The sequence below is a fragment of the Doryrhamphus excisus genome, linkage group LG9 (genome assembly GCF_037039965.1).
Source record: "Doryrhamphus excisus strain RoL-2023G ecotype Guam linkage group LG9, RoL_Dexc_Guam_v1.1, whole genome shotgun sequence".
Lineage (NCBI taxonomy): Eukaryota > Metazoa > Chordata > Actinopteri > Syngnathiformes > Syngnathidae > Doryrhamphus > Doryrhamphus excisus.
This window is the reverse complement of record NC_136365.1, coordinates 771,264-787,644: the sequence shown is the minus strand read 5'-3', so window position 1 is coordinate 787,644 and position 16,381 is coordinate 771,264. Positions and strand designations below refer to the sequence as shown.

At 39.6% G+C, this 16,381-nt stretch overlaps 1 protein-coding gene across 9 annotated transcripts in view; it reads right to left on the bottom strand.

Moving 5' to 3' along the window:
- Nucleotides 1-16,381, bottom strand: part of tenm3 (teneurin transmembrane protein 3) — a 186,206-nt gene that overhangs the window by 21,915 nt on the left and 147,910 nt on the right. For 6 of the 9 annotated variants that reach the window (XM_058079310.2, XM_058079334.2, XM_058079352.2 and 3 more), the window contains 14 exons: nucleotides 12,077-12,148; nucleotides 10,562-10,739; nucleotides 8,302-8,322; nucleotides 6,499-6,623; nucleotides 6,253-6,360; nucleotides 5,440-5,594; nucleotides 3,916-4,017; nucleotides 3,647-3,820; nucleotides 2,670-2,729; nucleotides 2,359-2,521; nucleotides 1,593-1,731; nucleotides 1,395-1,500; nucleotides 1,143-1,285; nucleotides 761-939 (listed from right to left, as the gene is read on the bottom strand). In XM_058079310.2, the coding sequence (XP_057935293.2) occupies nucleotides 761-939; nucleotides 1,143-1,285; nucleotides 1,395-1,500; nucleotides 1,593-1,731; nucleotides 2,359-2,521; nucleotides 2,670-2,729; nucleotides 3,647-3,820; nucleotides 3,916-4,017; nucleotides 5,440-5,594; nucleotides 6,253-6,360; nucleotides 6,499-6,623; nucleotides 8,302-8,322; nucleotides 10,562-10,739; nucleotides 12,077-12,148 (1,725 nt within the window). The remainder of the gene's footprint in view (nucleotides 1-760; nucleotides 940-1,142; nucleotides 1,286-1,394; nucleotides 1,501-1,592; nucleotides 1,732-2,358; nucleotides 2,522-2,669; nucleotides 2,730-3,646; nucleotides 3,821-3,915; nucleotides 4,018-5,439; nucleotides 5,595-6,252; nucleotides 6,361-6,498; nucleotides 6,624-8,301; nucleotides 8,323-10,561; nucleotides 10,740-12,076; nucleotides 12,149-16,381) is intronic. The other 3 variants (XM_058079326.2, XM_058079344.2, XM_058079367.2) reach the window with 1 other exon arrangement.

Genomic DNA, 16,381 nt, shown 5'->3' with positions numbered 1-16,381 from the left:
AATTGTCCATAGGTATGAATGTGAGTGTGAATGGTTGTTTGTCTATATGTGCCCTGGGATTGGCTGGCCACCAGTCCAGGGTGGACCCCGCCTCTGGCCCAAAGACAGCTGGGATAGGCTCCAGCATGCCTGCGGCGCTCGTGAGGATAAGCGGTAGAAAATGAATGAATGAATGAATTCACTTATCACTGTCAGGTCCAATTAACCAAGATAAACGAGGAATTACTATATATGCAGTTTTGTTAATTTATGATTGAAAACGCTTCACTTAATAAATAAAACAGTAAAATTTGTTTCAATATGGATATATTTTGGCTAACAATAGGCCGTATTCAACAATAAAACAGCACAATGTATTAATAATTCATATATTTTGGAAAGATTGTGATTTTAAGCGTGACACGTCAGGGGATGACTTTTACTTGAAAATGAGTAGTTATCAAGATACTTATACTGTACATCAAGTCAGATTTTAAAGCAATGGCTATCATTTTATCGCTTGTTTAATATGAATCATTGAAAAAAAATCTAGTAATAACAGTCTCATTTTAATATTTGACACCCCACTTAGGGAGTTCATGAGTTCAAATCAAACACAAAGCGTAATCAGACACATTTGTTCATTCTACCGCTCTTTGTGGGTTAATTCACTTGCTTCAATTCAAGTCATATTCCTTTGGAAAGTGACGAGAACAACGCAAACAATATTTACATATATCAATATATCACGGCGTCCAAATCCACACATTAAAGCCCTTACCCTGCACCAAAGTGTAGAACGAGTCTACTGAGGACAGGTTGGTCGTTATGGAAACATCCTCATCTCTCCCTGACGTCTCAATATCCACAGCAACGGCTCCTGATGACATGTCGCCATGGAGATTGGTAACCACGCCAGTGGGGAAGGTAACATTAGTCAAACGACCCTCGTTGTCATAGCTGTAGGTAAAGTGAAACGGAAGGGCGGAAGGAAACACAAAATGATTTTCCATCATTTTCAGTAGAAACATACACACGGATAAAACTCAGCAGGAGCCAACACATACGTACTATATTCATATTTCATAGCCTTTTCCTAATAAACATTCACCCTACATGAGCTTGTGGTTCGCTATGCAAAGAATAACAAACATTCTGCTCACTCATAAAAAGTAGTCCAGCCAATTTGGATGCTCTTGGTCGCAAGTAAGCCACTGTTGCCATGGTAACTAAACAAAACCAGCTCTTGACCCTGAGCTGTGAGAGACTTCAGACCCCCATTTGTTCCGATGGTCAGCCAGATGACCTGGACAGAAAAACATGGGTTACGTAGTCACAATCTGCTCGTGCAGTTCTACAGTCCTGCAATGCGGAGGAAGTAATACTACTATGTACTACTGCTACACACCGCATACCTGATTGTCTGGGGCCACCACACGCACGGGCATCCTATTGGTATCTCTACGGATACGGAGGGTGTTGCCGTTGCTGTCAGTCACCGCTGTTAAATCCTCTTCATTGCTGTAAGAAAGAAAAAAAAAAGGTGGTAAATGATGGTAGCGATAAGGAAGAAGAAGGGTACAAGCCTGCAAATCAAATTTCCACACACCGACCTGTAGCTAAAATTGTATTTATAGTCTCCAGTGACCAGGGATATTGTGAACTGATGAGTTCCATTCAAGTCAAACACGTAGAGCTCCTGGGAAGCTGGAGAGGCCACTTCATAGGAGCTGGGTCCTGATGCCAAAGAGCCTGAGGACAAATGAAAAAACATTTTTATTTGAACTCTCGCCAGTCAACGGCCACAATGGTTGGTTTAGAAAGCTTTAAGGTGCTCCCTTTCAACTCGCGTGCAGAGTGCAGACATTAAAAACTGGACGCGGCCTTTAATTGGATAAATCGGTCAAGTAAAACCTGATATCTTTGCGGCGGCACGATTGAAGAAAGGGGCGTGCACAAAAAATATCTGCAGGCAAACAGCATCCTCCAATTGGTGAGGGGAGGGGGGTCATTGTCACCCAATTAAAGCATTAGAGGCCATTTGGTTGCTGAGGGTTAGGGGTAAGGGTAAGTAAACACTGCCGCCATGTGGACAAATGACATGCAGGACTTGTCATGCTGTGGAAGTCTTGCAGGTCTGAGCCCGAACGCTCCAAACGCCCAAAGATGTTTACATTTTTTTTTTTTTTTTTTTGCACGAGAGGCAAAAAAGAGGTGACTTTTCATGCAGTTTTTAAGCCATAAAAACAGTCAAAAGGTGACAAAAATTCATTTGATAAGCGCATCTTTTCCATGTATTAACACGCTAACATCAAGTGGCCCCCAAGTAAATTGAGTTTGAAACCCCTGATCTAGAATATTGGTACTGACTCCACATACCAGTAGGCGGTTGGTTGCGTCGTATCGCTCGAATGCGAATGTTCCCTAAATCAGCCACATACAACGTCCCATCCGGGGACACCACCAAGGAGGACGGACAATTAAGTCTTGCATCTTTTGCATAACCATCTCCACTTTGGTAGCAATCACAGTTGGCGTCATTCTGTGGGAAGAAAGGGAAAGCAAGTGAGAAACGGATAATAATAGTAATAATAATTGTACAACTCATGTAGCGTTCATGTGCATCTGAGTGGCGTTGAGAAGTGAAGGCTTTCATAAAGGAGAACATTTTCTCCCGTGTGAATAAGTACCTTGCAATCACAATCAGATGGTGCTCCTGCGAGGTAAGTCATTTCCCCGTCAGTCGACACCTACAAGCAAGCGGTGAATAAAAAATACGGGGTATTAAATGAGGCAAAAAGAGTAAAAATTACTTTTATTTACTGCATGTCTTAAATGGCTCATATTCTCATATTAATGTACTATATTAGGTAATATGAGTGTAAAGGTGACTATATAGATGCTATTTCATGTTTAGAGATAGTAAAACCCGTAAAAATGGTTTTCTGTGTTCTAACTACAGAAATATTCCATTTATAAATATGGAATGCTACTTCACATAAATTCACTTATCCCGGTCCAATCTGGAAACAATTGACTGCCATAAACAAGAGATCACCGTAGATTAAGTTAGATATGACATTATTGATCCCGTGCCCTCAGGGAAATTAAGGTTACTGTTTCAGCAACAGCGTATGCAGTATAAAGACGGTAATAATAGAAGCACAGCATACGGAGTGAAAATATAAAACACAACAGAGTATTTTATATTTTTATATTATATATTTATATATTATTATAGTCTATTATATTTTTATTATTATATATTATAGTACTAAATATTTTTATAAGAATAAAAATAGCTTTAAAACATAGAAACGTAGAAAACGTAGAAGAATGTACATACGTATGTGTACTTCATACACTAACATAGGAATAGATCCCATGCTAGTGTTAATCCAGATTTATTCATTTCTTGGTCAACCCTGATTATTGCTGTCATGTCTTCAAATTGACCTTAATTAAGCATAAAGGTATATATGTATGATTTGTGATGTATTAGTATTTTCATACACTCAGATATTTCATATACACAGGTGGGATTTCAAATTTGTATTGATTACAGTGTTGCGTAATATGGATTACTTTTGTCATGGTGAACCTGAGGAAGACTAGCAACCGCTGGAGCGGACGCTAACGAGTAAATAAACGAAGGTGTAGCGATTACCTGTCGAATGCGGTGGATTTTTTTCTCGTCTGTCTCAGCGATGTAGAGAATACCGTTGTAGGACAGAGCGATGGCCGTTGCTCCCTCTAACATGGTCTGGACCGCTCTCTTACCGACTGTATATTCAATACCCGGGACTTGGCAGTGCATGGGACGACCTGCCACAATTCGAACCTGGACGTCCACACACACACACACACAAACACAGATACACAAGGTGATTCAGGTGATTTTTATCTTAGTAGAAAAAAAGAGAGCATAAACAATACCTGTCTGTTTTCAGTGATCTGCAGCACAACATTGTTATCCAAAACATAGATGGAGTTGTCCATGGGACTGATTGCGAGATCAGTGGGCCATTCCAAGCGAACCTGGGCACACAGAATGACAAGAACGTTATTTAAATATAATATCATATATAATACTTCATTATCCCATAGGTAAAAACCAAGACAGGCAACTTAGATATTATATCGTTGCCTCCACACTGTAAAAAGTCAGCTTTCAAATCAAGAAATTTGACATTTTGGAAGATCCATATATCATTTTCTATAGCCCTTGTCCTCATTAGGGTCATGGGTGCCTGGAGCCTAGCCCAGCAGCTTGGGGCTAAAAGATGAGCACGCCTTGGACTGGTTGTCAGTCAATGAAATACCCAAGAACCTGCTAAAGATGGTCCCCTTTATGCTGACAACCCGTCTACAGCAAACAACTCATCAAGTCCCAGTCCAACATGTTCTTATGACTAAAAGACCTGCTTAAGTCAAGGGGAGCCGTAAAAAGTCACTTCCTGTTCAGTGCAAAATAAGCTTAAATAGAAGCATGTTTTTTTTTCCCTGTATATATGCATTTTTACATTTGTAGTACACAAAGCTTACACAGAAATTACCCAAGCAGCTGTTACATAAATATAAAATATTATATTATAATAATGTAATAATGTATTGTAATGTAATAATAATGTATACGCCCTGTATACTCCCTCCACCCGTCTCTCTTGAGAATAGCAGCTGTCCTGGAATATTTGTAATATTTGGGTATATTTGGATATGACATTTCAGGCTGCACGGCTAATGAGTGGTTAGCACGCAGGCCTCGCAGCTTGGGGACCCGAGTTCAATTCCACACTCGGCCATCTCTGTGTGGAGTTTGCATGTTCTCCCCGTGCATGCGTGGGTTTTCTCCGGGTACTCCGGTTTCCTCATCCGCATCCGCATTTCCTCATCCTATTATCCGCATCCTTGTTACTTAATTAAACTTACTTAAGATTTGTCCGACCAAAAGATTTGGCATCCACTTCACTAGTTCACTTAAACAGTGGAAATGTTGTCTGGGAAAATGTGGAAATTTTAAGAAATTCAGAAGTTGCTGAGAGTCAGAAAAACAGGGCAAAATAAGAATAATAAATAAAAAAATATATGTGAGTGGTTAGCACACGCAGGCCTCGCAGCTTGGAGACCCGAGTTCAATTCCACATCCGCATCTGTGTGGAGTGTACATGTTCTCCCCGTGCATGCGTGGGTTTTCTCCGGGTACTCCGGTTTCCTCCCACATTCCAAAAACATGCTAGGTTAATTAGCCACTCCAAATTGTCCATAGGTATGAATGTGAGTGTGAATGGTTGTTTGTCTATATGTGCCCTGGGATTGGCTGGCCACCAGTCCAGGGTATACCCCGCCCGAAGACAGCTGGGATAGGCTCCAGCCCCGCATTGACCCTCGTGAGGATAAGCGGTAGAAAAAGAATGAATGAATGAACGAAGGTTTAGGTGGTGCGGTCACGATGAGAGTCACCTGTCTGATGTGCATGCTGGTATCACAGGTGAGAGGTCGTGCGGATGTCAGGTCATTGCTTCCAAGAACTGTAGATATGATTCCGTTGCGATCCACTTTTCTGATCATTGTCCCATCCACAAAGTAGATCAAACCATTCTTGTCAACTGCAATCCCTATAGGGAGGAGACGCTTACAGTCACATTTTCACATTTGCAGATCAGGACATTACATTTAGTCACAGTTGATGTACTACGCTGCTGACGGGGATGCCATGCAACTTCATGTCAGAATATAAGAGCTACTGACAATGACCAATATATATTTAGGTTGGCCTTTATTTGTTAACTGGTTTGGAGGTATTGACCGTAGCTTGAGTCCTTCCCTAATCCCATTTCATAATCCGTTCCAGAGGAGACACATTTCCACCTGGAGACACTCAATGTCGACACCCCGTTGACACAGTCCACTTTTTGCGGAAGCAATTGGCCCAAGTGACGCACTACTTTTTTTTTATACTTTATTTTTATATTTTTTTAAACAAAACGTCAACAGCAATAAAAACACACTCAAAACAAAAAGTGGGCATTGGAGATACACAGCACACAATTTGGCTATCCCACATTCCCTGTCATGGTGCAATTTGAGTCATTTTCTTGATTTTTGTCCGTGAACAGTGGCCATTTCACCCATTTTTCTCCACACGTCTTCTTCGCACTACTTTTTTTTAATGCAGTTGGGTTCTGTGTTGTTTTTTCATGGTAACACAGTAAAATAAACAATACTTGAATGTACATGTATGTATGTACAGGTACTGTATGTGTGTTCACGCACCTTTAGGTCCCAACAACTGAGCTTCTGTTGCTTTTTTTCCATCTCCACACCGCGCTTCATCAAAGGGGGGGCATTGTTCACCGGTACCTGCCACTACTTCCCCGTTACCTAAACACACATCGTAACATCGCCTCACTTCATCACCTCTAGAAAAAGGCATATTATGTGTACTTTTCATTTCAATAAGCTTGAAAAAAAGAATAATAACAGGACTGTGCAAAAAGGAAAAGTAGAATAGGGTCTTACTGATAAGGTCCCGCGCCCCGCTGAGGTTCTTGGGTCTGTAGATCCGTCGAGAGTTGGTGTCGGACACGTAAAGCTGACCTGTCACTGGATCAGTGGCCAGATAGTATCGGTGGGCAGGATTGTTGCTAAGGTAGAGGGTACAATAAGAGGAATAAGATTAAAAAACGCAACAATTTGGGTGTGGAATGGTGTCGCACAGCATCGGTCAATATCCTATCTACAATAAAACGACATTTAACAGGGACTGAGTACGTCTGGAGGAACATCGGTAAGTCATGGGTCAAGTCTAACTCAACAAGGTAACACATTTCCGTTTGTGTACCTTATGTACACATTTTTATGTACACATAAAAATGTTTTTTTTTTGGATTCCATCATATTTGCTCCCCAAAGGAAATCTGCATTTTTTTAATTTACACTTTTTACTAGTTTAGAGACAGAGAATGTTGAGTTTCTATGTTAATTAGGTTAACTAGTGAGGTATATTGTCTTAGCACCGATTAAAAAAAAAAAAAAAAACCTCTCAGTTTGACGGCAAATCCTTTCAGACATGCCTCAGTGTGTGAGTACAGCTGAACGTAGAAACACACACACAGCCCGAGGACGTGTGTACCATGTGGACGCCACTTGATCATCTAAACACGCCAGGACAGATTAAACATTTGACTGGAAAGAAAATAGAAACAGACAAACAGAGGACATAGAAAAGAAAAAAAAGACAAGACAAAGAATGATATGGGATGGAGTTAGGAAGTGAAGATATATAAAATGGAGAACTTGTGACGTCAAGAAAGGAAGTGAATGCATCATGGAGATGAGTGATAAGTAATTGTTATTTCTCAATTCAATTTCATTTAACTACTGTATTTTCCTTACTATACGTCACCTGGTGTGTCAGTCAAAAAAAATCATGAAAATGAAGAAAACATATATTAACATAACAGTTATCCAACCACGCAATAGCATAAACAACACAACCAAGTTCACCGAGCTCCCGATCTCATTCAGTGAATCCATCCAATGGCATATAGTTGTCACAGGCCAAGATAGCCAGCTCTCTTGCGGCTAACAATGATAACGTTCACTACTTGGTTCATGCCAATGAGTATGAATAACATCTAAAAATATTATAAACTACTACATATATTCAAATAATCTGAGTATGAGTTAGCCAAAGCAGTTACTATGGAAAAACTATGGTAACTTATAGTCATATTCAGTGAGGTTCATATGGACAATATTCCTTTTGGGATATATTCAGTATCTCCAGCATCTACTGTTTCTCCCTCAGCATGTCTGGGGTACAGTATGTTCCCAGTCGGTGTGAATGCATCATGGAACAGTCTGCGTTACAGCGGCACCACCGATTGGTTGCCGTGTATGCACATTATCGGCATTTCTCAATTAAAACTTCTACGAGTTTCATTCAAATAGCGTGATTAAGGCTGTTTTACAGACAATTACATATTACATAATACAGCTTACTTCAATCTCACATCTCCTAGTTTGGTTTTATGCTGCTTCTGTGCAAACCATCTGAGCCGACAACACAAAAATCCCGTCTTTATCTACAACTCTTGTCACAATTAGAGATGGACAAACAACTTTAAAGAAAACACTTGTACTGAATTGATAAATCTCAAAAGGATATTTTTACTGCATTTACTAAATGGACCAATATCATTCAAATGGAGCGAAGATAAGTGATTGCTTGGAAGAAAGGATGATAGAAGAAGAAGAACAGAAACTTCCAGAGTGGAGAGTTCTCTGTTAGTGGAATAAAGAGTGCTTATTGGCTCTTACCTATGTCTGAAATCTTTGTTTCTTTAATAAAGCGCAAGCAAAGGAAGAAAAGAAAGGAGACAGGAGTTAGAGGACAGGAAGGTATTTTCCTCTGTATCACGGGGAACACGTTCAAGTGCATATGGAAAACCTTCAGGGTCAGTATTAGAAGCATTAGAATTTCAAGCGCCGCATTGAAAATACAACGTTGCTGTCAAGTAATTTGACAGAAGGGATTCATAAGTCCATATGTTGTGTTGTCATCTGTGCCCTTGTGGTTGGTGCTCTGTTGATTCAGCTCCAGCAAGAAGACCGTAGGACCACACTCTAGTACAGGGGTCTCAAACACGTGGCCCGCGGACCAAATGTGGCCCTCAGGACACTAGTTTGATATGGATGCTGTATGGTATCATGTACCCAGAAAAAATTATTACGTTTGATTAATGTTCATGTTAAAGGTTAAATAACTGTTAATAGTTGTCCTCCCTATCCGTGTGGAAGTGGTAAGTTTTTGGCTATTTAAGTTTAAAGGAAATAACTTGAAGGCTACCGTTTAGGTCGCTAGCTCTCTAGTTTGCGAGTTAGCATGTGTCTCAAGACCCTGCAGTTGCGCAATATGTTGTAAATAAAAAGAGTATAAATGTGACTATAGTCGTGTTTTGTCATGTCTACAGGGCTCTAATAATGCTTTGTTCATTTTAATCTGAAAAAAATCATTTGTCTACCCACCAACTATATGTGCTTTCTTAAGTTTTTATTATTATTATTATTATTATATTTATTTATTACTGATTGATTTTCTTTATTCCTGATCTTATTTTGTGTAGAAAAATAAAAAGTAAGATATTTGAGAACAGTGGAATGTTTTATCAGAGCTTTTCTTGTAGAAAATCGGAACCAAAGCAAAGTTTATTCATTTTTCTGTTTTTAATAAATGCGTTTTGTTTTTTTGTTTTTTTTGGAAAACCTGATGCGGCCCAGCCTCGCCCAGACCCTAGCTCCAGTGGCCCGCAGGTAAACTGAGTTTGAGACCCCTGCTCCAGTACTCCTGGACCTCTGAGAGTACTGCTGTTTGGTGTTGCGTGCCTCCAGTACCTATTCATCCAACTAGACTTGTTTCTTAAAAAGCCTCCATCTTTTTTGGTATGGTACATTTTTCCTGCCTTGTCCCACTGAGTGCCTGAGTGAGTGTCCTGTCTTCCCTCTTTGGCTGATTAAATGTCTTCCTATTTCATCTTTTCTTCTAGTTTTCACCACACTTTTTGTTTTCATGTGTACCCGTGCTTTTAGTTGATCTCCCAAGACTCCTCGCCGGTTTTGTTTGCACTTTGTTCCTAGGAATGTGTTAGCTCCGCATGAGTTCTCATTAAATACTTTGTGGCTTACTTGTTGTGGCCGTTTCTACATCTGCGGTCCAAACTACCTTGAGGCAACACCATTTATTGAATATGATTGTATTTACAGCGTATAAGCCACTACCGTTTCCTCATACTTTGGACCCTGCAGCTCGTCATGAAGAAGATGTGCATGTGATGCAGCTTTCAGGTTGAAGACCATGGATTTAGCGGCTTTTCCTATTTTTGTATTAAAATCTTTTGATAATTGAACATGTGATATTTCAAGATTATCAAAGGAACAATAACAATCATAGCAAGTAGAGTTTGTGTGGGTGCTGAAGTGCTGAAGCTGAACTGGAATGTCGTATGAGAAAAGTGGGACTTTCCAGGATGTTGGAATGGTTTGAATGGGTTGACAAATGTGGAAAAAATGTCATTCAGTTCAATGGAATTTTATGGCTCAGAGAATGTGGAATGTTTTGAATGAGCTGAAATGGTTTCAGTTTTTTGAGTGCGGAATTAGTAAGAATTCTCAATAACAAAGAGAAATTTGTGTTTGGAAAATGTGGCATTTTTGAAAAAGTGGGAATTGTTGGGATGCGGGATGTTGTTAGTTAAAATAGTCTGAATCGGTGGAGAAATGTCAAACTTTCAGAAAATGTTCCCAGCATTTTTGAATGGGAATATTGTCATGGAAAATGTGGTATTATGGAAAATGTGTTCATTTGTGGAATGTTTCAATAGATAGCCATCACCTTCCCAATGAGATGAACCTTTTGATGTTGGAATAGTTCTATCGTGTGGAGAAATGTGGGAGTACCTGAGCGAGGTTCTACTGCAGAAGAAGTTTGGTGCACTATAACGTGTGAATGATCTTCAACACCAACACAATAAACCTCAACGGATTCAGCCCACAAACAAGAAACGCCTCCTGCCTTTCTTACCTGAGCTCCATCACGCTGGTTACGTTCCCGGAAGGGAAGATTCTCCTGATGTAGTTAAAGTCTCCAACGTACACGCTGCCATCTGCTCCACAGGCCAGAGCCAGCGGTGCCAGCAGCTTGTTGCCCTCTGCTTGCCCATTGCAGCTCGGGCAGGAGATGCTACGGCGGCGTCCATTTCCTTGAAGAAGATGACACATTGCAAAATGAATGAATTAGACGTGTGACACAAATCCACAAATACATAACGAATATCCAGTCCTACTTTGTGGTACTAAAAGCCTTGCTGGCAAGCACAGAGGTCAGATGTTTCTTGTGGGTGGGTTGGGTGGGTTGCCCCAATCCCAAGAGGGATTTTGTGATCACATCCCATTCTTCAAAGCCTTGTCCAAGTCATTCAGGTGTTGAATGTTAAATTTCAGACAGGCCTGCACATGTGTCTCCTTGAGCAAGGAGACCTTGCAAGCGCTGCAGGATCTCCGTCCATTACAGCAAAGTGTCCTTTTAATGCTTTTCTTGGTCACTGTGCTCCCAACTCCCTTGACATCATGAACCAGATGCTCCTTTGTAATTCTGGCCTGGTCCCTCCCCTTTCTCACAATCATCCTGACCCCACCAGGTGAACTCTTGCGTGGAGCTGCAGAGCAAGGGACGATTGGCTGTTATCTGGTATTCTAACATTTTTGATCATGGTTTGTCCAAATTTATTAAGAAATTAATAATCTTTGTTTCACATTTGACTATGGCATATTATTTGTCCAAAAATATAATACATGTTTAAATCAAATGTATGTATTTTGGCCAATATGAAGTATTTTCAAACATAAAAATGAGTAAATATACAAACATATACATATAAGGCAAGACATGCTGTGGTATGTAGGATTCCAAAGTGGTCACTAGATGTCAGTAATGTTACATTGATGATACAATAGCCACCGCAGGAAGTACACTGACAAAACTGAAAAAAAAAAATCTATTTTGGCATCATTCATATTATTGATGTTCTTGTATCTGACTTTGACAGCTCAATGAATTAATTCCATCTCCAACGTGCCCCATTCCTAAAGAATGTGCTATTATTGTTCTTATGCGCTAATGCTTTCTTGGTGCAGTCCATCCATTGGCATTCCTATATGGCCGTACTGCGGGAAAACGGTAAAGTATTATAAGGTAATAAAGGGTACACAGGAGTGTTAGCTTGAGGAACATTTAGAATTGACTTGATGAACTGATCCATCCTCGTCTTGTCCTCAATATTTTACTTGACTCATTGTTAAAAATAGTCATCCGGCCATTAAAGTCTGCCAAGTAATAAAGTGAATATGTGTCTTTTTGCTTCAGGCTGAGAGATTGAATAAAGGCAAGAAACTCTTTCATACATAAGACACACGCAAAGAAAACTGGTTTTGGACAGATCCTTCAAATGCATATTTAGACAAAATTCTATATTGTTTGTCATCATACTTGAGGTTTTGTAGTAACTGTGGAGGAAATAAACCACAAGTACTTTCTTACCCATGATGCTGCTGATGACAGGAGGCTGTTGGGAAACAAATACGTTCTCTCCATTGCCTTTGTACAGGATACCTAAGAATGACAAAATGTAAAAAAGAACACAGTGAAATTTAGCTATTAACTCATTTAACCCCTTCAGTACCGACCATTTTGCACAATTTTGACTGGTTTTTCAAGGCACACGGAATATTGTGTTCCACCCATATACAAACATGGAACCTACCAAAAGAAAGATTAGACTTTCGTCTTTTCATTAGCAACAAAACAAAGTTTCTACCTTTTTTTGTTGTTTAGTAATCAGCAGTAGAACATAGGTAAGTTTCAGGAAAATATCAGCTCCCAACAAAAAATTGAAAAAAATTTTTTTTGTGAAAAGATGTACTTCTCAAACATAACTTTCACTTTGACGTATATTTTTGGCTTTTGTGACAGCTCAAATATCTAAACAACCGTACCAACATAAACAACACAAAATGGTTCTTGCCGCAATTTATGTACAAATATAACACCATAAACATTTCCCTATTAATGCATAGTGCTTTAAATGGGACATAATTTAAATGGGCTGCACGCCGTCCGAGTGGTTAGCACGCAGACCTCACAGCTAGGAGACCCGAGTTCAATTCCACCCTCTGTCTGGAGTTTGCACGTTCTCCCCGTGCATGCGTGGGTTTTCTCTGGGTACTCCGGTTTCCTCCCACATTCCAAAAACATGCTAGGTTAATTGGCCACTCCAAATTGTCCATAGGTATGAATGTGAGTGTGAATGGTTGTTTGTCTATATGTGCCCTGTGATTGGCTGGCCACCAGTCCAGGGTGTACCCCGGCGGGGATAGGCTCCAGCACCCCCGCGACCCTCGTGAGGATAAGCGGTAGAAAATGAATGAATGAATGAATCTAGTAGTGTGCAGTTTCATCATGACCTTTTTTTTTCAATAATGCTATAATAGGAAAATGTTATAATACTACAATACGGAATGTACAGTGGGGACAGTTATTAAGATATTAAGAGGAGTGTAGAGATACTTGAGACTTGTAAAGTGGTCAACTCATATAATTGATAAGATTTTTATAAAATAACTTTATAAAATAGGTTCCTTTCTTTTGTTCTCTTAAGCCAGGGTTGCCAATTTATTTTCCAAAAGGAAAAGCAATGCAGAAAAATTCAAGAAAGTGGTGGCAATATCCTTGTTTTTACTTAAAAAAAAAAATGTGACCTTAAAATCAGGGTACATACTGAACGGTGATTTAGGAATTATTATTCATAATATAGCCAAAGCCTTTTTGCCCCCGTTCAGACATGAAATAGAAATCTCCTGTGGCGAACTATATTTTTTAAAGTTGGACACCATTAAAAGCTTGCCTGAATTATACTTCCTTTTCATTCCCGCCTTCCATTCTTTCCTTGCTTTCTTTTTTTTTTTTCCATTCCTTCCTTCCAGCGTCTATTGCTTTTTCATTTTTCTTCTCGCTCTCATCCTATCTTTAGTCTTTCACAAACGCATCTACTTTTAATCGGGCTTTTAATTGGTGACTTTCCATGTTCTTGATAGCCAGCATCCAGCATTAGTTGCACCAAATCCCACAGGGGCTTCCTTCAATTCTTCCCCAGGTCTCTTTCATCTCTCCTTCCATTAGTAGGTGTTGATTGATCATCAGAGGCACAGCCAGCAGGCTCGCACCCATGCTGTGTCGCGGCCCACAATGACAACAACTGCTTGCCTAACTACAAAACCAGCCAGTTGTGATGTGGGTGAGACAGACAGGAAGTAATGCAATGCTCCAAGAGGCAACTCTCCAGCTGTGTTAAAAGTCAAGCCGCTGCAGTTTTCTCGCACTCTGGGAGTGAATGTGTTTATAAACGAGTACGTTTGACCTTGATCTAAAAGACATACACTCGCAAAGTGAGTCGGAGAAGTGGGTGACAAGGTGTTGACAGCATGGAGAGAGGGATGGGGATGATCGGGACATGATGGATGAGGTGACAAAAAGGGGGGGTTGGTAAGAAGAAGGGTAAATAAAGTCAAAGCATTTTTTTCCCTCTAAATATTCATTATTCTTTATGTTAATGTAAACAAACTATAAAGCCATCTGGCTAAAACACACAGAGGGCTGAGCGTCCATGCACATTCATTCATGCTGCGGTGGAATCGGTAAAGCGGAATGAAGAATTTGAATTAACAAAAGGCTTCACTTCTAGCATTTCATCAAAGGGCGACTCGTGTTTTATGTTATCTATTATATGTTAATGTTAATGTCTATTAATGTTTAGGAGTTACGATGCACTGCAATATTTCTTAATACTGTGCGGTGGAAAAATACATACGCTACACTAAGAACGGATGTCTTTTTTTGCCCTTCATTTTGTCTCCCAAGTGCAACGCAGACTCTTCTAAACATAGTCCGTCAAAGAAAAGGAACGTGAAAAGTGAAATTTGGTATTATAAAATGCTCAGAAAGTTGGGGCATTCATATTTCCCAAAATGGTAGATGTAATAACAGAATATATGCCATTTAAGAAATAAATAAGGCTACGTTCACACCGCATGCCAATTACTCTTAATTATTATTATTATTTTTTTCAGGTCAATGTGAACAGTACAATTCTGATTTTTTTTTCAAATGCAACACAGGTATCATTTGGATGAAGGCATAAATGCATATATCTGAACTATACGTCATCGAATCGGCATGATGTAAAATTATTATTTTTATATCACATAGACATATCACAACATATCTGAATACATATTTGGAATTCTTTATATTTGTATTTTAGTTCAATTAGACCCACTTTAAGCAAAATATATGTAAAATTTGCTGAATATATTTTAGAAAAAAAATTCTTTTAATTGTACAAAATATTTTAATGTTAAGGCTGTTATGTTATTTATGTTATTCATTAATTATCGTTATGTTATTAATGTTATTTTTTTGTTTTTAAAGGCTTTAGGATGGTGTTAGGTTGAGCCTGGAACAGAAATATTTGTTTCTGAATAAGAAGGAGGTCAACCCGACTTCCCCAAATAGATTCCGTCCGACCTCCGAGACTTTTTGCTCCGTGTTTCCGTTCTGCCTTTTATATTATATTGGTTCCCTTACCGTCCAGAGCATCTTATTTTTGGTACGGGTCCTGTCACCTGTCAATTTGTTGTGCTTTTAAGCACAGCAGCTGCAGCAACAGACGAAGGATTGTACTTCACTGCTGACCCCTCACTACTACCGCGAGAGCTGCATCTCTTTCCGATCCACCTCCGGTATTTATCGTCTTTGCTTTCAATGCTTTTTTTCCCGTCGTCCTTTTGACACAGCTGTTACTTTTTGTACCTGTTGATTGGATTTATATACTGTGCCTTTGCAGACAACCCAAGTACTTTACTCTGAAAGCCATTATTCATTCACTCCACAGCTGCCCCGGGGTAATCTATTTTCTATTTTTCCACGGTGCTCTATTTGATGCCCCTGTCGCCGTTTTGGAATTACTATTTTTGTTTAGTACTTTGTATTCTTCTCCAACTATACGTGAGATATTGAAAAAAAATATTACTTTTTTCTGGTACTCTGCTTCTGTTGTCTGCATGCGGGGACCAACAGCACCAAATCATCACACTTTGTCCCTTTTGTCTCAGGTGCCAATCAGGTGCCAATCAGGTGCCAATCAGGTGCCAATCAGGTACTGATGATGCTCATGTCTTGGGATGATATTTGACTCCGGTGTATAGATTGCGGCATATCGTGAAGCTAGATTTTATATAAAGCAAACATCATTTGTGGAGCAAATCAATTCATTAAAATGATTTTGCCAAATACTTTGACCCCTGCGGAGGCGCTCTCTATATTTTAGGATGCCAGCGCATCTCTGACAGCCAGTCATTTCTGCTCTTCCTTAACGGTATAAAATGATGGATGCAGTCAAGGTTCTTCTGAGGCCGTGCAGATGAGACAGCAACATAATTCATGGGAGAGCCCATTAGAAGAAGACAGGAATACATTTTGAAGCATAGTCATTTGGATGTCAACACTATATGATTATTATTATTATTATTATGAATGTCTACGAATAGTCTATTTTTAATAACTAGATGGAAAAAAATATATTTCCTAATTCCAGGGAGTCTTAATTAGGGATTGTGGAGCTGTCCACGCGAGTGTGGGATAAAAATGAGATCTCGCGAGATTGAAATGTGACGAGAAAAGAATAACGATAAACAAACAAATGAATGACATGATAAAAGAAAATGAACTATATCATTTTCCCAGCCTCCGTACATAGCCGTGTGTGTGGTTTAGCGCCGAGATGCTTCA